This window comes from Acanthopagrus latus, chromosome 9 (genome assembly GCF_904848185.1).
Source record: "Acanthopagrus latus isolate v.2019 chromosome 9, fAcaLat1.1, whole genome shotgun sequence".
Classification (NCBI taxonomy): Eukaryota; Metazoa; Chordata; class Actinopteri; order Spariformes; family Sparidae; genus Acanthopagrus; species Acanthopagrus latus.
In genome coordinates this window covers 23,072,868-23,099,712 of record NC_051047.1, presented here as the reverse complement: position 1 = coordinate 23,099,712, position 26,845 = coordinate 23,072,868, and the positions used below count along the sequence as shown (strand labels likewise).

General features: G+C 41.3%; 1 protein-coding gene across 2 annotated transcripts in view; it reads left to right on the top strand.

Moving 5' to 3' along the window:
- Positions 1-26,845, top strand: part of ptpn4a (protein tyrosine phosphatase non-receptor type 4a) — a 75,122-nt gene that overhangs the window by 43,697 nt on the left and 4,580 nt on the right. The window contains exons 8-26 of one of the 2 annotated variants that reach the window (XM_037108968.1): positions 1,706-1,826; positions 2,345-2,432; positions 4,059-4,147; positions 8,356-8,419; positions 8,860-9,032; positions 10,070-10,138; positions 10,256-10,393; positions 11,061-11,222; positions 17,378-17,537; positions 18,150-18,233; positions 18,429-18,485; positions 18,653-18,809; positions 20,391-20,557; positions 21,178-21,268; positions 21,463-21,524; positions 23,060-23,206; positions 23,819-23,947; positions 25,486-25,634; positions 26,365-26,500. In XM_037108968.1, coding sequence (XP_036964863.1) covers positions 1,706-1,826; positions 2,345-2,432; positions 4,059-4,147; positions 8,356-8,419; positions 8,860-9,032; positions 10,070-10,138; positions 10,256-10,393; positions 11,061-11,222; positions 17,378-17,537; positions 18,150-18,233; positions 18,429-18,485; positions 18,653-18,809; positions 20,391-20,557; positions 21,178-21,268; positions 21,463-21,524; positions 23,060-23,206; positions 23,819-23,947; positions 25,486-25,634; positions 26,365-26,500 — 2,243 coding nt within the window. The remainder of the gene's footprint in view (positions 1-1,705; positions 1,827-2,344; positions 2,433-4,058; positions 4,148-8,355; positions 8,420-8,859; positions 9,033-10,069; positions 10,139-10,255; positions 10,394-11,060; positions 11,223-17,377; positions 17,538-18,149; positions 18,234-18,428; positions 18,486-18,652; positions 18,810-20,390; positions 20,558-21,177; positions 21,269-21,462; positions 21,525-23,059; positions 23,207-23,818; positions 23,948-25,485; positions 25,635-26,364; positions 26,501-26,845) is intronic. The other variant, XM_037108969.1, reaches the window with a different exon arrangement.

Here is a 26,845-nt window from a genome sequence, read left to right as displayed (position 1 = left end):
CCAGAAGTATAAATCTGGTGGGGGAAAGTGAAAGGCAGCACCTCATTACCACCAGTGAGGTGCCCTTGAGCAAGGCCCTTAACTAGAGGAGCTGAATCCTGAAAAAGAGAAGACTGCTCTCAGTGAACCCTCCCTGAATAAATAACAGTTTGGAGAAAAAAAAAATTAAAAACGGTGTCAAAAATATTGATTTTCCAACAGTATTGATTCAGAGATGGTTTCACACACACACACACACACACACACACACACACACACACACACACACACACACACACACACACACACACACACACACACACACACACACACACACACACACACACACACACACACAAATCAAGGTTTTCCAGTAGAAACATTGCATGTTATTTTAAAAGGCCTGATCGAAGGGGAAAAAAAAAGTTTCCAAAAAATGTGTCATATTTAATGTTCCTCCAGTCATTTTTCTGTGGTGTCAAAACAATTGAATATCAGTATTTTTCAAGGTATTGGATCAAAGTTTAGAATTACAGCATTGTTAGTATTGTAAACACTAATTTGCACATTTGTTTGTGATATTTACAGTTTCACTTTGCTTTGACATCTCTCTCATCTCTGGTATTTAAATATCACTATAAAGAAATCAATATACATTTATGGGTACGCATTTTGCAGTTTCCTGTCGCTGTTTTCTATTTTTCGTTGGCAACCAAAGGCAAAGAATTAGGTGCGAATTTCTCCAAATGGTTGCCAATGGCAACCTGGCAACTGTTACTGTCGAGCCCTGTATATTGACAGCGGTGGTAAACATGCAGCCATTTTTTCAGTCAAATGGTGCTTGTTAAGTAAGGGAACGCAAACACACATGCACACACTGTCACACATACACACTTGAACTAAACTACCCACAATGCATGAAGACCGATCACCACAAGGAGAGTTGAATGTCTTGTTTGTGTTTGTCGGTCAATAGCATCATTATAAGTAGCCTGATCTCAAGCTAGTCTTTCCACTTGGAGTCGATCGACAGCTAAGTATTGATTTTTCTCTCAATACAATATGAATAAATATATATATAGAGAGAGAGATCAGGCTGTCAGCTGGTCTTTGAGCTTTATTGGCCCTAATATTGAACTTGTTAAAGTAATAACTGCGGCTTAAAAAGAAACCAACACAAGCTTACTGTTCTCAGATGTAAGCTATTGACTGTACATATATTTCTCCCTGGAGCTGTGCGCACATCAATAAGCGGGCGAGCTTGAATTGATTCGTTGGTCAATATGCTTAGGCTACTGGCTAGTAGGTTAGTCCAGGGACTACTTGAGTGAATTGATGCTTTTGAGCTTCAACCACCGGCGAGCGAGCTAATAGCTTTGGGGATTCGCTCTGAGCTACCAGACATTTGGGAATCATTGCACCCGGCCTGTTGTACGCAATCACTTTGTTCTTCGTCGTTGCTTAAAAAAAACACCTTCATTTCTAGTGGCACTCTGTTTCTTCAGCCACATTTCAAACTTGCTATATCTGAAATACATTCATTAGGAAACGGCCCAAACTAATTTGCCATTTAGTTTTTCTGCCGTGTTTGGACCTCTCTGTCATCCTTGTCGTTATCTCATTATGTGTCTCATTCCGCTTCACTGCCTTTTTTAAATTGAGAGTGGTGCATTGACACGTCAACCTGTCTCTTTCTCCTTCTCTCTCTCTCTCTCCGTCCATGTAGCTGAGTTGGGGGACTACAGTGAAACGGAGCATACAGCAGGATATCTGTCAGAATACTGCTTCATCTCCAACCCCCCACAGGACTTCCACAAAGAGGTCTCCAAACATCACCAGCAGCACAGGTACAACCAGATACACCAACGCACACATTCAGATGCACAGTGGTGGGGAAAGAAATCGGTATTTAGATTAACAAGAAATATGTTGTACATGTTACTTTAAGTGGATGGAAACCTCACATTAGTGGTAATACCCACATCTATGTACTTATTTGTAAAAATGCATGCACAAGCACAAAGGAACTGATGCATATAACTGTGCATGTGGCAGGAAAAACACTCAGGTTAATGTGACTGTTGGCCTTGAACAGATAAAAAAAGGCTGTTCATGCCACAAATATTGTTATAATGACACTATTTGTTGCATAAACATTTATCTTTAAGAACACTTGCTACATTTGTGTAATGAACACATAAACAGAAATGACTAACAGTATGTGCCATGGTTTATCTGACCTTTCGTCCTGTTCCTGTTTCTTCATTCACATCTCTGATCGCTCTTTCTTTTGTTTGTTTTTGTGCCCTTCCCTTCCGCTCACCTTCTCCATATGTCTCTGTCTTTCTCCCACTCTCTCTCTCAGTGGTCTATCTCCTGCCCAGTCAGAGTTTAATTATCTGAACACAGCACGCTCGCTGGAGCTCTACGGGGTAGAGCTGCACTATGCAAGGGTAAGTAAGGTTTTATTCTGCCACTGTTGAAAGACTGCTGTATGTACAGTTTGTGTTTCTGTGTTGTTGTTTGTCTAGTGCCTCGGTTTTTTATCTGAGATCTCATTCTAGCCGTCTCTCCTCCACAACAACCCAGAGCAGTACAAGAGCATTTCATCCTCATCCACTGTCAGCCAATAGCAGCAGAATATATATCATGAAGTCCCAATCTGCACCGCGCTGTCATGTTGATCTGACGCTGTTTTCGTTCCCTCAGCAGCTGAGGAGGAATGAGAACAGGTTGGAGGAGTTGCGGTGTGTACAGTTGGTGTTGATGCCCACATCCTGCAGAAATACCACACATTGGCATTCAGCTGTCACTGAAACATCAACAAATAGTAGTAGAGTAGCCAAGCCCTTATTTAGATTGATTTTTTTTTTTAATATAATTTTGTTGGTTTGGTATTTTGAAAACATTGCATGAATCTACTCTGGATACTGCAGGACTGAAAAAATGTATGCAGTACCAACTATCGAGTCATGGAGGAGTACAAATGTGTCAAAACCCTTTCGAGTTATCGTTTCGAGGACGGTTTTCCTGCCGTCCACACCAAGACCGATCACTATACAATAACCATAACAATGTGAGCATCCACAATGATGAACAGGTCTTTAAACAGTAGCACCTAGCATGGCCTGCGTCCTCCAGATGTGTTGGCAGCTCAGGAGAATGAATGTCTGGATGACCTGCTTCTGCTGTACGTTGAAAAGAAACCCCCTCGAAGGACATGGTTTGACACAATTCTTCACAGATGAGTAGTTAGGAGAAGCAAACATCCTAGTTGTCGTCTTTTGAAGACAAATTTTATTTATGCTTATGGCTGAGACAACATCAACTGTCCTGGCGATCATTACGAAAGGACATCACAACAAACTTCAGAGACCCAATCAGCACCAAAGACTGTTAGACCGAAGACTGTGGTATTAAAGTAGACCATCTAAAAAGTGTTTCCTGACTGCTATCAATTAGTTTACATAAGAGAGCTGAGTATGTAAGCCGATGTGTGATGCTGAGGTTTACTACCTGGAAGTTATTGTGAACAAACTTCGTGATTTCGTCTATGATCAAGAAAAAATATATAAAAGCTTCCCCTAACCCTTTCTTAAATGGGGTCATCAGGAAGAAAACAATCATCACTGACAAATTATGTCAACCTGAGGTGGATGACAGTCTCCAGGCTGGGTTTCCAGATTTATTGATTAGAGAGAGTGTAACAAAACTCTAGCAAAATCAATTGTGTTGAAGATAAACATGTTTCAGCACTCGGTCATCATCAGTATCTCATTGCACATGCAGGATGTCCAGTGCGTTCTGTATAAAATTACAGCTCTAAATTAGATAATCAATAAGGACAAAACTCTAAACATGTCTGAAGTTCTTCTCTAATTTACTGTAGATGTTTATTTGACCTGAACCAGTCACCACGATCTCTGTTCATGTCCCAAACAGATTCTTCTGTTTTATCAGTGTTTTCATTAACCTCTGCTCTTAGTTTGTGGCAGCTGGTTTGTTTTTTCCCCCCTGTTGTCTCATTTCAACTCTGCCTCCATAATCTCTGCTCATACACTCTGTTCCCCTTTTTTCAGGACCAGAGCAACACAGAGATTCTTATTGGGGTGATGTCTGCTGGCATTGTAGTTTACAAGAACAGGGTACGGATCAACTATTTCCCATGGTGAGTGAAACAGACACAAAACATGAAATCACATGTATCGTCAAGCACTGCTCTACTCTTCCAGCTGTTTAGGTAATCAATTCAATGGTTTAAGCCATTCATGAGAAAATAAATCAAGATTATTTGATTCCACTTTCTTAAACGTGAATATTGTGTGGTTTCCCCTCTCCTCTATTAATACTATTTGAAATTTCCTGGATCAGTCTCATTATGCACCAAGAGGTTAATGGGGTCTTTACTGGGTCATTATAATCCACCTAAAATTCATGGAAATCTGTTGAGTAGTTTTTCGTGTAATCCTGCTGACAAAACCAACCAACAAACAAACGGACACGGGTGAAAACACAACCTCTTAGGCTGAGCCTGGGATCTGCATGGTGTTCCAGTGTGAGATTACTTTCAGAGTGTGGGGAGAAGCCGAAGTTGTGGACGCTCTTGATGAAAACTTTGGGACTAGTGATGATCATATCAGTTTGTCACAGTTCAGTTTTGGAGAGGTGGCTTGCATATAATTTTATTTCAGTGATGCAGTTGGTCAGGGACGAGTAGGCTTTCAGTGGCGGCAGAATAAGGTGATGTGTAATCATTTCCTCAGCAGTGGAGGTGAAGTCGATGAAAACAGATAAAATCACAAACGTTGAAACAGAAGGGGATCGGGTATTGAACCCTGTGGGATGCCTTCAAAGAGAGGGGCGAATCTGATTTTTAATGCACAATTTCCATCCTTGGTTTCAGTCGAGTGGCAAGTGGGAGATTTTCTTTTTTTTAATGTTTGCTGGAGGAGAAATTATTGACAGGAGGAGGTGAAACATTAAACATACACGTATACAAGTTCAGCTGTGTCTGTTACACCCACAGGAAGGTCGCTGAAAACCAAATATTTCAGAGAAAAGCAGGCAGCTCTCAGGTGTGAATGAACTGTGGAAGGAAAACAGAGCACTTCTAGATACCAAAAAAAGTTTTTTTTATTACTGTAAACACAAGACCAGATTTTTTTCAGGCCAGAGGAATCAAACTCTGCATGTTCTTGTCACAGACCCACCTCTCTGTCCACAAATCTGCTGCCAGCTCCACTTGAGCCGCATCCAGGGACCCTTTTTGCTGAGAGATGCGCTACATAATATTTTGGTAACCTCTCACAAGGGTGATTTTGACATGGCATATTAATGTTTAAGCCTTTAGTTGATCTTTTTTAGAATTATGCAGATGATTCCACCAGATTTTAAATGTTAAACTAGGTTTCCTGGAAATATTTTAGCCATCAAATCTGCTTGCTGTCCTTCTACCTTTACCCAACATTCACCTCTCTCAGTTTCATCACTCTTTACATCTCTGCTCTCTCTCTCTCTCTCTCTCTCTCTGCGAAAGCATCGATTCTTGGAAATCTCCCATTCTCTGCCGCAGCACTGTGGGAGGCTAAATGTTAATGGGTGCTGGGGGTGGGATGGTAACCGCTCAAATCCCTGTAACTCCGGAAGATAATTCACTCGTGTGTAGGCTTAACGCACACACACCCACCCCTGACCAAATGCACACAGCAGCTGGTGTGTATGAGTGTGTGTGCATGAACATCACTGGGTGTCTGACAGCAGCAAAGATGTTTGTGGTAAGACAGGTTTGAGTCTGCGCTAGTGTAGGGTTTGTAGAACGAAGGTTTTTTTTTTTTTTTTTGAAAATGACATTGTGGGGACCCAGTTCGTAAATGTGGGGATCTAGTCTCAACGATTTGGGATGGAAACCATGCCGCCAAACCATGACATTTTTAGAGCACAGACTTGGTTTTTGGTCAGGGTGTTGGACAAGTCTCCGTGGAATGAACGTAAATCAACGGAAAGCCCTTGTAAGCAGTGAAAAAAAATTAAGCTTAAGCCAGTTTGTATGTGTGTGTTTGTGTGTGTGAGTGTGTGTCCAGTCGGTTGAGCTAAAATTAGAGACCAACAGTGGTGTCCCCAGCAGCTGTCCCCCACCATGTGTGCGAAAGAGAGGGAGACATAATAGTCAACAGTGTCTCTCCAAGCCATACTTCTTTTCTCTCTTTTTTTCATTTTTTCTCTTTAACAAAGACTCGCTGTTCCCTCATCTGCATCAGCCCTGTCATGTCCTCTCATGTTGTCTTTTCTCGCCACTTCTTCTCATTCTCGTCATAAATCGAACTGTAAGATACAGTAAGGAAGGGTCAAGACAGAGAGGGAGGGAGAGAGAAACATTTAGACTTTTGCCTCCTTCCTATTTCTGTCCGCAGCAGCCTGACAAATGAGCCACACTTAGATGGGTCATGACTCACACTCTGCCTAAGCGTGTGTGTGTGTGTGCGCATGTGTGTGTTTTCTCCATGCAAGTGTGTGTGAGTAAGTATGTAAAATATATTTAGCAGGGAGCGATGAGTCACAGCAGCAACAGAGCTCTGGGGAGGGATTATGTTACTCTGCTGCTCATCAGCAGACCTCTTGCTGCGGCCGCGCGTGTGTGGTCTCCTGATTCAAACATTATTTCATACCGTTTCTTCCTCTTCAGACGCATGACCAGAAAATAGACAGATTTATGAGAATAGACGGTGGCTCAAGTGCGGTCGCGCTCTTATATCCAATACTCTGCCAGCGATGGAAGGAGGAACAGGTCGGAGGTTAAATGAACAGTTGCGATGTGACACATGGGTCAGCTTACTGGAAGAACAGGCGTTTCGTTGAGAAGTGTGCCTTTCCATTTGGATAAATTGGGAGCTGCTGTTCTTATCCACACTGCCAATCTTAGAATATGGTGGACCGGGTAAAGACCGCGGCCAAGATTTAACCTTTGCATGCTAAAAAAGCTAAAGATATTCACATTTTTATTTTATTTCATAAAAGTCAATGTCAGATAGCTTGATTGGCATGACCATAGCAAAATATAGTATTGACAAAACATTCTCCTAACAATGAGTGTTAATGATAACAACATAAAGCAATATATACATTTGCATTATGTTTTTTTTAGGTTTATGATAAAAGCCTGACTATTAAATAGGCCTAACTCTTGAATATTCTCTCAAGCCTCACCAGGTTACAGGACCTTCTCTCACTCATTTTTATTGTACATCCAACTTCAATCAAAGTACAGTATGTCCCTTTTTATCCATCATGCTGTGAGCTATTTTATTCAGTGGTCTGTTGATGAAATGATCATCAAGTGAATTCAAGCATTTACTCATTGTAAACTGGTATCCTGGACTCTCATTGTGAAACATGAAAATGAAAGTAGTCTGTCTTGATTGTGCTGCAGATAGAAGCTGTCTGTCCTTGTTCAGACAACAGAAACATCGGTGTTGTTATTTGGCATAACCCTCGACTACAATGTTTTACTTTCCCAAAAGCAAAATGATGCAGTAGATCTATACAACAACAAACCTTGTCTGGTCGATTGGTGCATCGTCTTACAGCTGGTGTATGTGTACTCGCACAATTTGAGCAGTGTACTGACCTTTACTGTACTGAACTGAAACATGGAGTTTTTGGTGTGAATATTTCGCTTTCAATAATAAATTGGAATATGCTGATACATAATATATAACTGCGGACAGTGTAGAATTAGACTATTTTTACAGCCTTAAAGTAGAGAAAAACAAAAGGGGATTGGAAGATGTTAAGTTTGACATAAGATCATGATGTCATGACAAATGATGGCTCATCAGCCTGAATTGTAAGCAATACAATAGCAACAACACAACAATAGCAGGGGAAAAACATTCTGAAAAAGCATTAGTGGTTACTGTTATTGGTACAGTAATCATCAAAATATTATCACAGTAACTGGCTGAATGGAGGCGCAGCATCCAGCAAACATAATGAAATTAAAAAGCAGTGATGTGAAACATCATGAAGGCAAAACACTGTTTGACTCCATCGCATGAGCATGACACCCTTTATTTTAGCACATTAGTAGAAGATTTATTTGTGTAACTATATCTGATGGTAATTAAAATGCCCAAAACACATTGTTCTTTTATTCAACAGTAAAATGTTAAATCTTGTTTTGTGTTGTGAGTATTCTATGATCTAATTCCTTTTGAGCTTTGCATATTCATTAAATCGAATCGGCTCAATACTCTTGAAATTGGGGTATTCCTTCTTCTGCACCATGACAGACTTTTAGCTTGTAAGAATGTCTCATTTGGCTCATTTACTGTGGAGGTACTAACTTCTGCCTGGATTTCTTTTTTTTGTCTTTTCCAGGTTGAAAATAGTGAAAATCTCCTTCAAGTGCAAACAGTTCTTTGTCCAGCTGAGAAGAGAACCGGTAGGTGTATGCATACAAACACAAACACACACACACACACAGTTCGTATGCGTACTGACTGTACCATGTGTGTATATACCGTAGATGCTCTGCAGATGTAAGATGAGCTGTGTCTACATGTGTGTGTGTGTAATCGGTGTCAGATTAACTCCCTGCTGTCTGTGTCCTGGTTGACTCTGCTTTAATCCCCCAACGTGTCCTGCATCCCTTGTTTGACACGCGGATCTCTTTATTCTCAATGCCACAAATAATTCCCTTAGACAGCTGATCACTGTTGGCAACTACCACAATCAACCTGAGGTTTCGTTCCCTGATATTTTGTTTCAGGATTGTTTAACGTTTTTCTTGTTTACCTAGACCTTCTCGAGAACTGCACTGGCCTTGAAGATATTTGTATCTTTACACAACCTAATTATTATTTCATAATTTTCTGTGAACAGAACGAGACGCGGGAAACGCTGCTGGGTTTCAACATGGTGAACTATCGGGCTTGTAAAAACCTGTGGAAAGCCTGCGTGGAGCACCACACCTTCTTCAGGCTGGAGCGGCCCATCCCACCACAGAAGAACTTCTTTGCTCACTACTTCACGCTGGGCTCAAAATTCAGATACTGGTGAGAACAAGAGGAAACATACACACACATATACACACTGTACTTTCCCGGAAAACATGGTTAAAATCTCCAAATCGCTGAAAAATCCTGCCGTGACAGCCAGACTTTGACATATTGACATGTACACGCCTTCTGTCAGACTCTCAGCAGTAGTCCCTCTCCAGGGAAACATCACCAGAAGAAGTTTGTTTGGAAGTCGATGCAGTTTTTTCAGTTCGGGTTGAGAGGCTGAAACACTTAAAGGCTGGTGGGAGCCTCTCATGCTACATTCCCCCTGAAAACCACAATTTAATTATTCAGGGTTTTGGGTTGGGCCTTGCAGCCATTCTTTTAAATTTGTTGTGTGTTTGTGTCCGTGTTCATGTGAATTTCTGGACATTTCTCTTAATTTAAAGCTTGAAAAGCGGCACTGAGAAATGAGAGAAACAATACAAACATTTTACCCTGTTCTGTATTATGCCAGTCGCTTTATGACAACTTAGTTTCACTTCACTGGGAACTTTTTATTATATCCTCTTTCTATGAAATATGAGTGAGAGATGAACTGAGAGTTGGAAGTCTTGTGATGCATTACTGAGCAGCAGTGACGAAACGCAAGCGAGTCTGGCTCTGATGTTACATTTGGTTGTGTGTGTGTGTGTGTGTGTGTGTGTGGGTTTCTTGCCCTTACCTTAAGGTATTGACAGACTTCCAATAAGGATAACACGTTAAATTGATATTAACAGTGCACCAAGTGATGAAATAATATATGATGGCAGACTCTTTACTCTTACTGCCGGTGTTATTTTGACTGATTTGTTCTTTTTAAGGCAGAAATTTTCCGGAGGATTTGAGGGATTGGTGGTAGAGTGGCAGGTGTAGCTCTTATCATCTAAGAACAAAACTGTACTTTCCTCTGTTGTAATGTGAAAGAGCAAGTAAAAGTAAACTTAAGTAAACTTTGCTAAACCAAAGTGTTGGAAGTTTTCCACCACTTTCATTTTAGTTCAAGTATTCTCAGACAGTCCACTGACTGTTTCGCTGTCTTTCTACTCTAGTGGGCGGACGGAGGTGCAGTCTGTGCAGTATGGAAAGGAGAAAGGCATCAAGGACAGAGTGTTTGCAAGGTAATGAACATCTCTCTCTTGGTAAGTTGAATCTATCCTTTGCAAGCCACTGAGGATAGATAACCACCACATTACTGTTGTTTTTATGTGATAAGTGAATTAATGTCTTGTTCTAAGCAGATCTCCCAGCAAGCCATTGGCCAGGAAGTTACTAGGCGGAACTGACTGGGAGTCGGTCAGCAGGAACAGCCTATCAGACGAGAGACTGGAGACCCAGAGCCTGCCCACTCGCTCGCCGCCTGGGACGCCCAATCAGTGAGTCTGAAGTTTCAGGGTTCACACCAGGTTGAGGTTCACTTCAGTGTTGTTTTGGGACGATCCCGGTTGTGGACATTTGAGATGTTATTCAATTCCACATGTTGAGGAATATCGAAAATGGGGCTCTCATGATACTTGATTATCGTGTCCATACAAACGATTTCATGATCATCAAATCTAAATCAAGTCTTTTACTTTGTTCACTGTGTGCTTTGTCTCTTTTGGCAAATAAATTTACAAAATCTGCTTTGAGTTAGTAGGAAACCTGTTCTGAAAAGAGACCAAGCTGTGGAGTCATGTCAGGGCTTTATTGGCAAACATTTATGCTGCAGAAGTGCCCTTGAGCAAGTCTCCAAAAGCCAAACTCTCTAATCTCTGACATGACTTGATTATTTTTCCCCTAAATAAAAACAAGAAAACGTTGCATAATGTAATGTCCATTCCCGCAGTTTGCATTAATTCAAGTTTTGTTATCAGTGAGGAGACAATAGTTTTTCTTTGCCTGAATAAAATTGGCAGAATGTGATTTGAATCAAAAACAGTCTGATTTGTAAACAAACAACAAACTTCTGATGCCGGCAACAGAAACATTTGAGTCTGTATTGAAAACGCTGTGTTGTTATTCGGAGCCCTTTAACATTGCGCGTCCTTGTGCGTTCAACAGGAACTCGCTGTTTGTACAAGAAGGCACGCGGCTACGCCCGTCGTCCGTCGGCCACCTGGTCGATCATGTGATCCACGCGTCACCCAGCCTGCCCGTCTTCTCCTCCAATCACAAGTCGGCATCGTCCACGCAGGCCAACAGCATCAGCCTGGACTCCACACCGTAAGTCTCCGACAGTCACGGGAAACGTTCCTCTTCTTTTCTTTCTTCCACTGTACTTTTGTTTTTGATCTATTCTGCCCTCCTTCTTTAAAGCTGTTTTCTCTGGGAAAGACAACTTTTGACTTTGTGGCGGGAAAATAAATTTCACTGTAAATCAAACGCCTCATAAATAAAGCACCCCTCGCAAACAGCCGCCCTTTAATTTTGAAGTTTAGTTTTACTCATCAGCGTTAGTGCCACTCTGTCTGACTGTAATGCTGAGTTGACTGGTTTTTAAATGTCTGTCTGTGTCTGTGGCTTCACCCAGCAGCTCACACCCTCTCCCAGAGTCACTTAGCCGGCCCCACTGAAAAGATGAACCCTTTGAAACGCAGCCTGTAAAATGTGTTTATTGCGGGGGGAGCAGGGCGGAGAGGTTGTACAACAGGGCTGAACTAGGCATTAGTCTGTGTGAATGTCACACACACTATAAAATATCTGGTGAATTCCCTTAACTACTACTATAAAGTTCTACATTGTGTCAAGGCCTGAAATGCTAAGAGTAAGACTCCGACATCTTCATAATTTATTTATTAGGAATCTTCGTTTATCACACACCACAACTTCAGCCTTAGCCTTTAGCGCTTTGGTATTTTAATTTATCATCACTGTATTTTTTGGTGATAGAAGTGGTTGCTTTGAAGGAGACCTTGTGACATTTCTAGCTGTGTTTGTTGCGCCAAATCCGGGTGTTTTAATCCGGACCTTGCAATATTTCCAGCCATGCTGTGGAGACCAATACTGAATATTTTTCACACAGATATGGGACATTTCTAGCCGTGTTTGTTGAAACAAAACAGGGTGTTTTGAAGGAGACTTCAGCATGTTTCCAGCCGTGATTATGGTGACAAAACCAGGTAGTTTAAGCCAAACCATGATGCCAAACCATAACCAAGTGTTTTTTGTGCCTAAACCTAACCAGAGCAGATAGAAGTGGATAACTGATCATAAACAAATGTGAAGTGGCAACTGAAAGAATGCACAGCTTGAAGTTATATGTGGTTTTGTAACATTTAATCTGGTGATTGGGTTGTGTTTTACTGAGACTGGTGAGTCAAAAATGATTGCTCTGAATAGAAAAATCCTTAAAGCCACTTAATAAATGCTTAAAATACCATGGTCTTACGTTTGATTGTCCAGCTGGAGCATTTTGCTATATTGAGCTGGAAATGAGCCGAGAGTATAAGATGCTCGCATGTGCTGTTGGCTGAGAATGGTTTATGCTCGAGTGCGGATAATTTAAATGAGGAAATAGATGCATTGTAGATACAGTGTGCTGTTTGTGTTGACACTGTCAGAGTGTGCCTATGTGAGAGAGAGAATAGAGATGGAGGGCTTGAACAATTCTCAGTTGGAAATCAGAGTGGTTCAGTGCTATTACAAAGGTTGTTCCACTACAAAGCTACACACACAGAAGCAGGTGTTTCGAAGATTTTTTTTTTTTTACGGGGATTTCCAGCCATGTTTGTGTTGACAGAATTTGGTGTTGTGAAGGAGATCTCAGGATAATTCCAGCTGTGTTTGTGGCGACAAAACCCAGTGTTCTGTAGAAGACCTTGGGACATTTCCAACCATATTTGCGTTGACCAAAACCAGATATTTTTCACAGGAAGTCGTGCCATCTATAGTTGTGTTCGTGATGGCAGAAGGGGGAGTTTTCAAGGAGACCTTGGGACATTTCTTGAAATGTTTGTCACAACAAAATCCAGCGTTTCGCAGGACAACTAAGGCCATTTCCAACCGTGTCTGTGGCAACACAAGTGAGTGTTGGAAGGAGACTCTGGCACGTTTCAGGCAGTGTTTGTGGCGACTGAAACAGGTATTTTAAGCCAAACATGATGTTTTCCTGACCATAGCCAAGTGTTTTTTGTGCCTAAACCTAACCAGAGCACATAAACAAACTTGAAGTTGCAACTGAAAGAATGCACAGCTTGAAGTTATATGTGGTTATAACATTTAATCTGGTGATTGGGTTGTGTTTTACTGAAGCTGGTGAGTCAAAAATGATTGTTCTCAAGCGAAAAATCCTTAAAGCCACTTAATAAATGCTTAAAATACCATGGTATTACTTTTGATTGTCCAGCTGGAGCATTTTGCTATATTGAGCTGGAAATGAGCCGAGAGTATAAGATGCTCACATGTGCTGTTGGCTGAATGAGGAACTGGATGCATTGTAGATACGTCGTGCTATTTGTGTTGACACTGTCGGGGTCTGTTGTGTGTGTGAGAGAGAGAATAGAGATGGAGGGCTTGAACAACTCTCAGTTGGAAATCAGAGTGGTTAAGTAACATTACAGTGGTAGTTCCGCTGCCTACAAAACTACACACACACATACACACACACATACACACACACACACACACACTATAACACACACCAAGTTGCTGGCTCGTCATCCTGTTGCAGAGCCAGAAGATGACATAATCACCTGCTCTCTCTCTTCCACAGACAACACACACTTTATCCCTGAGTATTATGTTATTGGCTTTATGTGGTTTGGCCATCATGTGACTCATTTCCGTTTTTAAATTCCCACCTTGCATCACATTGCATGCCTCAGATTTTATGGCTCAGACATTTTCTCAGATTGATTTAGCGTGGCCTTCAGCACTGTGTTTTTTTGGTGACAGAAGTGGTTGTTTTGAAGGAGTCTTTCGACATTTCTAGCAGTATTAATGGCAACAAAGCTGCGTGTTTTCAAGGGAAACTTGGGCCATTTCTAGATGTGTTTGTGGCAACAGAAGCAGGTTTTTTAAAGGCGATCTAGGGACATTTCTAAATCCAGGTATTTTGAAGGGGACATGGAAGCATTTCCAGATACGTTAATAGTGACAAATCTGGGTGTTTTGAAGGAAACCTCTGGCTATTTCCAGATGTGTTTGTATTAGATTATTAACTTATTATTAACACTCACTTATCTTGTATATTCGGTTGGTAGTGAGTCTTTTCAACATCTTTTCTCTGTCAGTTTGTTGACTGAAGTGTTTGAAATATCACCAGAATTATCTTCAAACTCTATTCAAGTGTTTTTATGTGATTTGCACATGAAAGATTTGTGTTGTACGAAGCTTTGTGACAGCAATTCTTCTCTCATGTACATATTATTGTCCAGTCAATTATCATCATCATGTTGTAAATCTCAGCTTTTTTGCACAAAAACATTTCTTAACTTAATGAGGAATGAGGAAACTGGTGAGAATTATGTTTTGCCAAATTTTCTGTCAGATATGTATGTGAATGTGGAAGAGTAGACCGAACCCTCCAAATCTCAGATATTACAACAAGTATATCATTTTTTAAAGTGGATTATTGTCAAAAAAAACAAAACAAATCTGTGTTTTTTTTTAATATCCTTTCTTAGCTTTTGTTTTTCCAGCGCCCTCCTTCAGGTCCACCACTTCTCTGAGTACCACAATCCAAATTTTCCCAATGTTCCTCCAAGATTTCCCTCCAATAAAAACTAAATTAGAATCTCCCACAGGCCGCAGTCATACGCTGTGTTACTTTCACTCAAGAGCTTTACAACAAAGCCGTAGCTTTTGGGAGGCTCTCACTATAACGTTCTGTTTTTAGCTCAGAAAAGTGAAAATTATCTGTTTAGCTAACCGCGGGACATTACAGTGATGGGTTTTTCAAACGCAGTGCCTTTTATGTCCTCGATGGTGTCAGGGAACAAAAAGGTACAATTATAGAATATACTTTAACACCACATGCGACTATATGACATGATATGATATATTACTTAGTGTGCTATAATCAGATATTTTTTGTCATAGATGCAAAGGAAAAAAAGATAATTTTGTATGAAAACATCTTGGGTGTGCACTGAAAGTGTGTTTTTAAATTGATCTTTTAGTGGCGAGACAGGGAGCTTTATAGCACTTTCGTTTTTAGACTCGGTCGTCTCATGTGCCCACATGTGATTCATCGGTCACTGTGAACTCTAATTTAGTTCTGTCTTCTGTCAGGCTCTTTAAAAAAAAAAAGATTTAGAGTTTTGGTTAAGCAACGTTCATACGAAGTCTTAAAAGTCTGAAAAATGTTTAAAGGACAAAAATCTCAGTTACTATCTTCTCACCCTCCGTGCTGATGGAAAGTCAGGGGAAGTTTCATAGTCCACAAAACATTCATGGAGCGTCACAGCAAAACAGTGTTGTAGCATTTACAGCTGAAGTAGATGGGGACTTGTTTAAAAACCTAATTAAAGAAGAAAAAGAAAATTAATATTGATCCATACAGATCGTCGAGCATTATCCAAGTCTCCAGCATCCCCGAGATACCAGACTGTTTTGAAAGATGATTATTTGGTTCGTCTCCTGGCGACAAACTTTGTGAGAATTAGATAATGATAATCAAAAGACACATTCAAAGTAATGACCAGCTGTAATAATAACTGACAATCTACACTGAATGCTTTGGGTTTGAAATAATTCTTTAAACTTTATTTTTCACAGTTGCAGTTTAGCAACAGTTTACTTGTGATGATAAAGTCTGTGAGAGTAAAGAAAGTTTCGGTTTAGCTTCATCTTGAAAGTGCTTCAGTTTAATTATGAAAAAAGTGGTATGAACCAAACCCTGTGACAATCAAAGGTTAACATACAGAAAACTAAAGAGTAAGGCTACATTATGTCCGATGAGTATTAAGACACTGGGCGACGATTACAAATGCATTCTAAAACTTAAGATATTGTTTGAAAGTACCTCCTCAAACCTTTATTTTTCAGCCCTCTGGAGCAAATAGAAACTTGAAATAAAAGCCATTTAAGAGCTTAAGATTTTGACTTTAATTGGGAATTATTTGCTCTAGTGTTAATTAATGTGTCACAATCCAATTTCTTCAGTCACATGTCTTGAAAGTGACATCATCTTCCAAAACACGCAAACACAGCAGCTGGTCATTTTCAAGCAGCTCCTTAAATGTAAAGACTTGCTGCTTTTCTTTGTCGTTTATGTTAATGACGAGGAGTCTTTGGGTGTTGTTGAGTGGTGGTTGGACAAAAGAAGCGACTCAAAGACATCCCTCTGGGCATGTGATGAGCATTTTTCACAATTGTACGCCATTTTAAAGAATAAATGATGAATCATTAAATGAATCTGTAGCTGCTCTAGTCTGGAGTAGACAAGTTTTTAACCTCCTCATCTGTGGTCCTCGTTTGAGTTGTCGTGATGTGTGGAGACACTCCATATTCATTTCAGTCTCATGTGTCGTGTCGAGGAAACGCAGTGATGTAGGCGGATGTTCAGTCTTGGCTCATGCCTGCTGTGCACTGCCCTCCTTCTGAAAGCCTGACCTGGTTCTGACCCATAATAAATGTTAGTTTCAGCCTGTGTGTTTAAGACACAAAGTGGCACCAGTAGCATCAGCCAAAACAAAGTCAATGCTCTTTGACTGGTGCTCTCGCCCCTGAGGAGCGCCGACACACAGCCTCTCACACACAGACACACACACACACACACACACAGACACACACTCACACATGTGCACGCACACACACACTCGCAGATAGAGGCGGAGAGTGAAATGGCTCGCTTTTACCCCCCAGAGAGCGAGCCATGATGCTGCTGAAAGCCTTACCTGACTGACCGTGTTGTTTCATCATACGCACTGGCTGCCTTTTATTGTCTGGATGATGGAGGAGGGGTGTTTTCCTTCCTCTCGCAGCCCTTTTATTGAGGTTAATGCATTGTGACTAACACAGTGCTATTAAGCCGCTCTGTCTCTTGCAATCTCTTTCTCTCTCACTTCCCTTTATCTGGTTTTCCTCCATTCGTCTCATTTTCTGCGCAAAACCCCACCTCTTTGACAAACAGGACAATCTTCAGCTGCATCCTTACATGTGTCTTTTTTTCGCTTTGTGCCTTCGGTTTCCCTGTAAAGATGCAGTGTTTTGTTCTTTGTTGGATAGACATGATCAGAAGGGATTTACCGCCCGCTTTGTCCAATCATATTGCTCAAAAACTAAACACTTCTCCCAACCATTTTTCTTCATTTCTGTCTCAAATCAATACAATTTGAAAATAGAAATAGCTTTCTTCGGCATGGAAAACAGTAGTAGTAATGTTTCCGTCTCTGTCCCTGACTTTTCCTCTCCCTCTCTTTCTTTGGCTCTGTCAGGTCTCCAGAGGGGATCGACAGCCAGCCTCCAGCTCTGCCCCCCAAGCAGCTGAGCAGAAAGACCTTGAGCCAGATCATCCAGGCCCACTCCCAGCAGAGCCTCCTGGACAACCACCTCAACGAGATGTACGATGTTCCCGTCAACGCTGACAAGACCACGGTCAGTATGCCGACATGTATTTGCCACAGTGGTCCTTCTTCAGTATCGTTGAAAAGTGCGAGGAGAAACGATAGTTAAGTGAGAAAAACGCAACATCTTCAGCCTGCAGTGAGAGTTCCTTGTAGAGCGGCACCACATTTTTCAGCTCTAAGTAACTTCAAACTTTGGCATGTTGGTCTAGCCGACATCAGCCTCCCCATAGACGGCTATTTCCAGAAAACAAACCGACTCCCTCTAATTGTTACCTGCCCAGGATCAAACGGCAGACAGATAAAGTTAGTGCAGGGCTGCTGAACAATAGAGCGCTAAACAGAGGGTTGATATTGGCCCTAAATTTGTTGGTTGCAAGTCAGTGCTTTTGTTGCTCTCTTGTCAGTTCAATTGCTTTACTGTCCTTTGTTTGTTTTATGTGTGTTTAGGCTTGTTTTGATTCTTTTTTCTTTTTGCCCCCTAATGGCCAAAAACCAAACACTGATGCTTTAAATCATGATCTGAAACTGGAGATGAGGTGTTGGCATTCCAAACAGTACTTTGTGGTGATAGAGCTGCAGCCAGTGTTCCTGTGTTTTGAAGAAAGCAGTGTTTGACTTTGATGTTCTTATGCTCTTGCAGCTAAATGGAGTCGTCCCTCATGATAATCTGGTCCTGATCAAGATGAGACCAGACGAACACGGACGATTCGGCTTCAACGTCAAGGTGAGAGATGATACCAGCTGGGCCATCCACAACTTTAGTCCAGATGATAGTCGAGTCCATCAGTTGTCTGTCAAATCCAAGTTTGTTAGTTTTGAGTAATTGTAGAGAATCCAGCAAAATGCTTCTCTTAACTCAGGCAGCTTGTTGAAGCATACTTAACAGTTGGCAGTCATCTTGAATTGTGTGTGTTTCCAGGGCGGTGCTGACCAGAAGATGCCCATCATTGTGTCTCGAGTGGCTCCGGGGACGTCAGTAAGTCAGCAACCTGCCCATATAGTCACCATAAGATGAATACTGAATTTTCTTTCCTTAAAAAAGCAGATGCAGCCTCATAATTAGCCACTTTTTTTAGCATTGTTCTGAAATTTCAGAACTCAGACTCATTAGTTTCTTTGTCTTTTCTTTCTTTACCTGCTCAGGCCGACCTGTGCGTGCCGCGCCTCAACGAGGGCGACCAGGTGGTCTTAATTAATGGGCGGGACATCTCTGACCACACCCACGATCAGGTGGTCATGTTCATCAAGGCCAGCTGTGAGAGCCACTCTGGAGAGCTCATCCTGTTGGTCAGACCAAACGGTGAGTTGTTCCCCAGTGGTTGTTATCCTCTGTTATAACATTCCCCTCAGTTTTGTGTGAGTGAAGGAACAAATTAAACATTTGCCCCAAGCGACGAAAGCAAATTAGCATCTTGGCTTTGTTTAACTTTGGTGAACTCTGACCAGCAAAATCGCAACAAAACAAACCAGCAAACTGAGTTCTGTGTGGCTCACATCCTGCTCTGCCCACATTCAGCACCACGAGGCGATGGTAATTCACCTGCTTTTGCGTATGTGTGACTGTATCTTATCTCTGATAAATAAGAAGGAGGGTTAAAAACAAAACAAAACAAAAAAAACTCGAAAAACATACAGTGTGATTCACATGACACCGCAGAGCTGAATCACAGTGACCTGACTACTTCTAAAAATGACGCACCGAGGGTTACTGTTTATTTACGTCTTTTGTTGTTGGCTTGTGTTAGATTTCAAGATTTCTCAGTTGCTTTGTCAATATCGTGAGTTGCCACCGGGCCAGATTGGAAGCAAAGCTGAGCTGTTTTGGACGCATCAGTAGTGTAAATCGGTTACTAGGAATCATCTCCAGCACTGTCCAGTCAAAATCAATCAACAGTGTAAACAGGAAGTCACTCTGTTGTCACAAGCAGAAACATAGAATCCATAAAAGAATAATTTTAGGTGGCAAAATGATAAATGAAACTTGTCTCAGAATCCTAACTGTGTGTATTTTGGATTTCAGCCACATCAAGTTAAAACTGCTGACAGTGAATTAAGGTTGTTGTAAAGTTTCAGATGCCAACCATACCCAAAACTCTGTCTGCTCGGTTGTCATGGCGATAGCTACATTGTCATCGCGGTATACAAGTTTGTCATTCATCAAGTGATACAAGCGAGGTTTTTCGCTTGGTTTGTCCAAATCATTACAGTTTCATCTTGCAGTTGCTGCGTGTAAATATTTAGTAATAATCTAATCGCTATGTGAGAACTACTTTGTGTGGTGCAACCTGTTTTGATTTAGTGCTGCATGAATCTTCACTTTGTTAACACTAGAGTGATAACAAGGAAAACTGTAACATACAGACAGCTGGTGCCGCCCACTCCTGAGAATTAACAGCTCCACATCTGGTCACCAGTTTCACTTCTCCTCCTCCTTCTTCTTCTTCTTCTTGACTGCACAGTCTTACTCGTGTACATTTTAAAGGACGTCTACTGAGGAATGGAACGTGTACATCAGGCTTTCAGCTATAGATATTCATTATGTAGAAAGATGTCAAAGCTTTTCCTTTAATTGGCATCGGCAAAGTGGGAGGGGAGCTTTTAAAGATGATGAAATGTGGAAATTCTTGGTATTCTAACTGGGTCAAAGAGGGATTTATGTATTCTATCCTCTCTTACATCAGAGCAGATATAAGATTGCATCAATGTTTTGAATGCCTGTCAGCCCACATTATTTTTTATTGCTGTTTTTTATTAAATGTAAGGACATACATAAATGAACTGTATGTTCCCCTGATCCAGCACACCGGCTCTCCCTGCAGACAGATAAACTTCTGCTGTGTGTTTTATGAACTGTGACGTATTTCCTCCCTATCCCGTCCAGCCATCTACGACGTCGTGGAGGAGAAGGCGGACTCGGAGCCAGATTTTCAGTACATCCCTGAGAAGTCGCCTCAGGACCCCGCCCAGCTAGACCAGCATGCTTTGAGGGACTCCATGGTCACGCTGAAGGAAGGCCTGAGCAGTGGAGCCATACTGGCACAGTTTGATGTGAGGAGAAATAGAAATCAACACACACACTCAGAGACAGACACTCTGCATATATGCCCAAACAAACTTGTGGGTTTTGTTTTTTTTCCAGGAATATTCTAAGATTCATTCTCTTTTACAAGTTTCACTTAAATCAAACAACAACTTCAAACAAACATAAGTACCCTGAGAAACGAGCGACTGACTTGGAATCAGAAGTTTGAGTGATTCTTTCCTCCCTCACATCCCTATAACTTCCTGTTCTTTATCATAACAACTTAACGGTTTCCTGTTTAAGTTGTGTGTTGTGCTTTTACTGAGAGGGACTGTTAGAAGTAAACACACGGACACATAAATTCTCGCAAAGTCACTGCATGAAAGCTCTTATGCTAACAACCGAACTTCATTGTTTCATATGTTCAAGTATTTTTCATACATTTGCTATGCAACTTTTTTACGAGTTTAAAGGTGCACTATGTAGTATTTATATTTGGCGGACCCTGCCACCTTTCTAGCTTCAAACAGTATTCTAAGGACCTAATTTTCATCTGAGAACTGCTTATTTTTTCTGTTCTGGAAAACAATAAGTATAAAATAGAATTAAATTAAAAATCTATTGATTTGTGTTTGTTTTCTTGCAGCAACTGTACAGGAAGAGGCCGGGGATGACCATGCTGTGTGCCAAATTACCTCAGAACGTTTCCAAAAATCGCTACAGAGACATCTCTCCTTGTACGTGACCGCGCACTCCTCTCTGTTTCTGTTGGCTCCTGTGTTTAAATACATACCGACATTAACCTTTTGTCCCTTCCATCACACTCTCTCTCCTCACTACGTTTTCTTTTCTTTCTTCCTCAGTCAATGATTCTCGGTCTTTTTCGCCTTGTGTAATCTCTTCCCTCCCTTTTTGTTTCCTGTCTCCACAGACGATGCCACTCGGGTCATTCTGAAAAGCACAGATGACTACATCAATGCAAATTACATCAATGTGAGTTCGCTCCTCTTTATTTTTTTCTCTTTCATCTCTCCAGCAATATCTCTGCGTTCTGCTCGTTTGAGGCGTGCTGGGTGGTCTGTTCTCCTAACCATCAAAACACATGTTGAAACACCACGGCGGCCACACTGTTGAATGAATTAACAACATGAGCACCGCACAAACCCCGAGTTAATGTTCTGCAGGATTTTGAGTCCAACTAACAGCAGATCGTGTCCGAGCCCATTGGAGTGATCATTTATTTATTTATTTATTAATTAAAGCCCTTCGTCTGTTGGTTTTTAGCTGTTTTGGAAGTCAAACTCTTGTCGTCTGTGTTATGTAAATACTCTGTAGTGGCTCTATTGAACATTACAGAGAGAGCAGCGCGCTGAAACTGCCACTAACAATGACGTGAAGTAAGAATGGTGCTGTAGTTGAGTGATTGTTAATGATCATTGTGAGTGTGAAGGACACTCGCCCCCTCTTCTCACTCATCTAATCAGCCCTTTACAGACACTTTCTGATTAATGTGATGATCTGATAGATGCTGCCTATTGTCAATCTGACATTTCCCAGGCATTGCTAAAAACGACATGACCTTCAATTTGATTTGTATTTGCTCTACTTGCTGAAATGTAGTGAGACTAATGTTCGTGTGGTGTTGGTAGTTTTCTGAGGTATGTCTTCCTCTGTCATTTCACACTGTGAAGTGTCTATGACATAAATTTTGCTGTTATCTTTCTTGTTTTGTCAACAAGAAATTATAATTCCGTGGGAACAAGACATGCAATTAAAGCTGCAATATGTATTAGTTCTTTTTAAAACATTAAAAATAATAAAACATTCATAAAATTATCAACAAAATGTGAAGAAATAAGAGGTTTGACGCACCAAAGATGTAACTGTATTGCACTGCAGAGTTATTTACTGAAGCCAACATGCTAACTAGCTAGCGCCAGCCCCTTCCTCTTTCATAAAGCTATTCCGAGGTCCCAGTCTGATTTCCTAACTGCATGGCTAACTGGGCCAATTACAGGTAGTGCCTACTCTGGTGATATGCTGCAGGTTTATGATACGTACACATTTTGTTTGGCAAGATCATTTTCACAACTTATTTCACCACTATTATGGTCTCTTAGGCATAAAATTCAACCACTGGAGGTAAAAATATGAAACTCTCTTAAGCTTCGGTTAACCACTTCTGTCAGGTATCTTACCAAAAACATTGAGTGAAGAAGTTCTGAGTCATCTCAGGGTTTCAGGACTCTGTTATTGAAGCTCTTGCTGCTTTAACTTCGGCATTATCTGATGGCATTCACTTTCCAACTTCAATGTTACAGTGTTACTATGTTTGACCTTGTACAGTACGTGACTCAGTGTTTCAGAAAAAAAAAAAAAAAAAAAAAAATCTCTACAGCTCTACACTGCTGAAAACACACAAAACACATCCTTCCTCTTGAAGCTAAAAAGGAAGAGAAGCTGTTCGGTGAGACCTCTGCAACCTGATTTCTCTGTATCTCATTCTCTGTGTCTCTTCCTCACTGTAGATGGAGATTCCAGCCTCCAGTCTGATAAACCGCTACATTGCGTGCCAGGGCCCGCTGCCCAACACCTGCCCTGACTTCTGGCAGATGACATGGGAGCAGGGCTCATCTATGGTGGTCATGCTGACTACGCAGGTCGAGAGAGGGCGGGTACGTAGAAGAATTCCACTGAGGGACTGCGGCATGTTCATAAAAATAAAAGTGTGGCCGTGTTGAGATTTTGTTTAGATAAGATTGACTGTGTGTCCTTACTGTCTATCCTTTAATGCACATCTAGGTGAGATACTTCTTAATTTAAATCTACCGTGAAAATATTTCATTGTCTACCAAAACTGAGCTTCTGCAGCTTTTGTTGTTTTGTTAATTTGAGCTTTATTCACTAAAAAAAACAAACACACAAAGTGAGTAAAAGTTGTGTTGCTGTAAGTGTGAAAACAACTTACTCATCAAACCAGGTGTGAATTCAAGAAGAAAAATGCTCAGTTTGCTAGTTCCCTTGAAATTAGTAAAAAGTGTTGTGTTGGTCATTTATCATCTGGAGGTTCTCATGGATCCAGATGGACTGAATATGTTTGTATGTGCATTGTATTTGTGTGAATTGAACATAAGAGCAAAGAGCAGATGGCTAACTTGAGAGTTGCAGCAGAGCTTGACCTCTGACCCCTGAGCCGAGAATAACAGTTGTGACCTGTTAAGTGAATTAGACGTTCACTTGTAAACAGAACGCTTTGTGTGTGTGTGTGTGTGTTTGTGTGTTTGTAGGTGAAGTGTCACCAGTACTGGCCCAATCCAGACAGCAGCGCCACCTACGGAGACTTCACAGTAACGTGCCACAACGAAGAGGGCAACTCTGCCTTCCTGGTCCGGGAGATGACTCTAACTCACACACAGGTAAACACACTAACACACAGAGCGGGACACGCAGAAGGGACGGGAAGGTGAAGACGAGAAAGGAAAGGGATAACCGGAGCAGGTTAGCGAGGTCCAATCACAGAGCAGGGACCGGCGTCTCGGGGAAAGGACGAGCCGCCGATGGGCCCCGAGGAGGTGTGTTGCCATGGTGACCAGTGTGGGCTGTTCTTTTTCTGGATCCCGCTTTGCTGCATGCGGGCCACGTATTGGGATCTGGTTGCCATGACAACCCCCCAACCACCCCAGTCAGTCACATTGCTGAAATAGAGAGAACAGAGGAACCAAACAGAGAGAAGTGGGATGGCGAGAGTTGAAACGGAGAATGTAAGTTTGTCTTGTTTTGATGCTCACGGTCCCACTTCAGCACGGGTGAACTTTTTTTTATAATTTTCCGCCTGAACTGAAGGCCACCTATTTGTTTTTGTGCCTCGAGTTTCCACTCTGGTATAAAGGTCATCCAACACGCTGGCACTGTGGACTAAATCTAATTGAAAATGAACTTTTAATGGAGGATCAAGTGTTCCCGCTGCTTCCTCCCGCTTTCCCGCTGTCTGTGTCTTCCTGATTACTTCTCTGTGTGTTGCCCATGTATCATGGGCTGTAGGAGGAGGCAATTAGCATTCTCCTCTGCCTGTGATTGTTGCTATGGAGATAGATGTGTTACCATGGCAATGGCAGCGAGGCAATATTAAAGAGGAGCACAAGGGCTCCGAGTCGCGCTTGAAGCAGTGGTCAGTGGCTCTCTGCCACAGGTTCTGTTTGTGTTTGAGTCGTCACCGTTGTGTCCCTGCTGGGTTTAAATGTCATTGACTCTTAATTTCTGATTACTGAGCAACACATGACCTTGTTACAGTAATGTGTTTGACAGTGTTTTCTTTCTCTTTAGCGTAAATAAAAGGATCTTTGATGTATAATTTAACTGCAGAAAAATCTGAAAAATCTGCCAAACGTAGTAAGTAGGACAATAACAAGAAAGATAAAAACAAGTCCTCCAAGTCAGAAAGCATAAACAGAAAAAAAGAAAATTAACAATCAAATATAGCATTAAAACAATAAAACTATAAACGGTATGTAAAATACTGTAGTTTAAATGAAAAAGGCTGTGAAGTTTTGTCCAAGAATATGCAGAAAATATTCTCATCATTATCTTGTGTTCATGAAACAAGACAGAGCGATGTGAAACACCAAGTGGTCCAGTGCAGTGGAAAAAATAAAGCCACTGTTTGTTATTCACACTGCCCGTTTCATAACATGTTTAAAGGCCATAATTACACAAACAGGGCACAGTGCAGTCTCCCCCTGAGGACAAACAGCTCAATGAAACATGCTATGAGGTCGCCCACGTGAAACATAAGAACCAGCTTTGAACCGGCTCTGAGTTCTGATATCTGAGAATAGTTAATTACTCAGGAAGCTCTCAAAAGCCTCAAATAATAAAGAAGCCTTCCTGAAAGGCATGAAAATGTAATATGAAGTCATGTCTTCTCTTCTTCTTCTCTTCTCCTTTGTGTGTTCAGAGTGAGCAGCAGAGAGAGCTCACCCAGATTCAGTACCTGGCCTGGCCGGACCACGGCGTTCCTGATGACTCCACTGATTTCCTGGACTTTGTGGCTCTGGTACGGACCAAACGGGCCGGACAGGACCATCCGATGGTGGTCCACTGCAGGTATACAGCTGTTCTCTCTGAATTATTTGGAGTGGCGATCTGTTGATTTTAGATTGTGATTGATAATGAAGACGTCAGCAATCTGCTTTTCAGGTTAATCAGAGAGATTTCAGTGTTTAGGTCCTCTTACGTATGTTTCCAAACTCCATATCACCTCATTGACTGGCAGATTTAGGCTAAGCTAACAAACCACCAGAGTGATGTAACCAAGTAGCTGGTGATGCTGATTGGACGCATTACTTTACATGAAGGATGAGGGGCTTGTGCAACTGTCTTTGATGCAATATTATGTTTTATTGATGCAAATTTAAAGGCTGTTTCAAGTCTTGTAACAAGACAAGATGACTGGTTGCTCTATTTAGCACAATGTAGGCAAAACTTGTGTCGAGTGCTTCTGGAAAACAGGAGAAAAGATCATTTCAAAGGCAATCCAGGCACTCCAGAAAATATCAAAAACCGAGGAAGGGGAGATTAAAAAGCACTATTCAGGTTTATTGTGCACTTAACCACATCAGTTCTGTAATGTTATTGTCATGCCTTAAATATAAAACAAAATACTGTAGAAAGTGGGTCCCTTAATGAAACGGACAGGGAACAACTGGTCTGTAGGACTTTTAAAATGTAGACTGTGGATGGTGCTAACCTTTAACCAGCTGTGTTGTGTGTTGTTTGATGAACTCTTCTTAACTCTAAACTTAACTCTGTTGTGTTTCTGTTTCTTTTTTTCCAGCGCGGGGATTGGTCGGACGGGGGTTCTGATCACCATGGAGACAGCATTGTGTCTAATGGAGTGCGGTCAGCCGGTGTATCCTCTCGATATCGTCAGGACCATGAGAGACCAGAGAGCCATGATGATCCAAACGCCTGTATGTAGACCAGGGCCGCAACTAACATGTACTTTTATTAGTGATTTATCTGCAGTTTTCTGGATTAGATTTAAAAAAGTCATAAAATGGTGAAAGAAATACTCATCACAATGTCCTAATGTCCAAAGTGACGTCTTCATTTACTGTCAAATGACAAAGAAAAGTAACAAATATTGATATTTAATAAACAGAAACAAGCAAATGTTTGACGTTTCTGCCTGAAAATTGGCCTTAACAATTCACTTGATTGTTACAAAATTATTACGTCCGTCTTCAGATCAACTAATTGTATCAGCTCTAATAGGTAGACACACGTATTGTCTCCCTGCCACTTTAAACATTTCA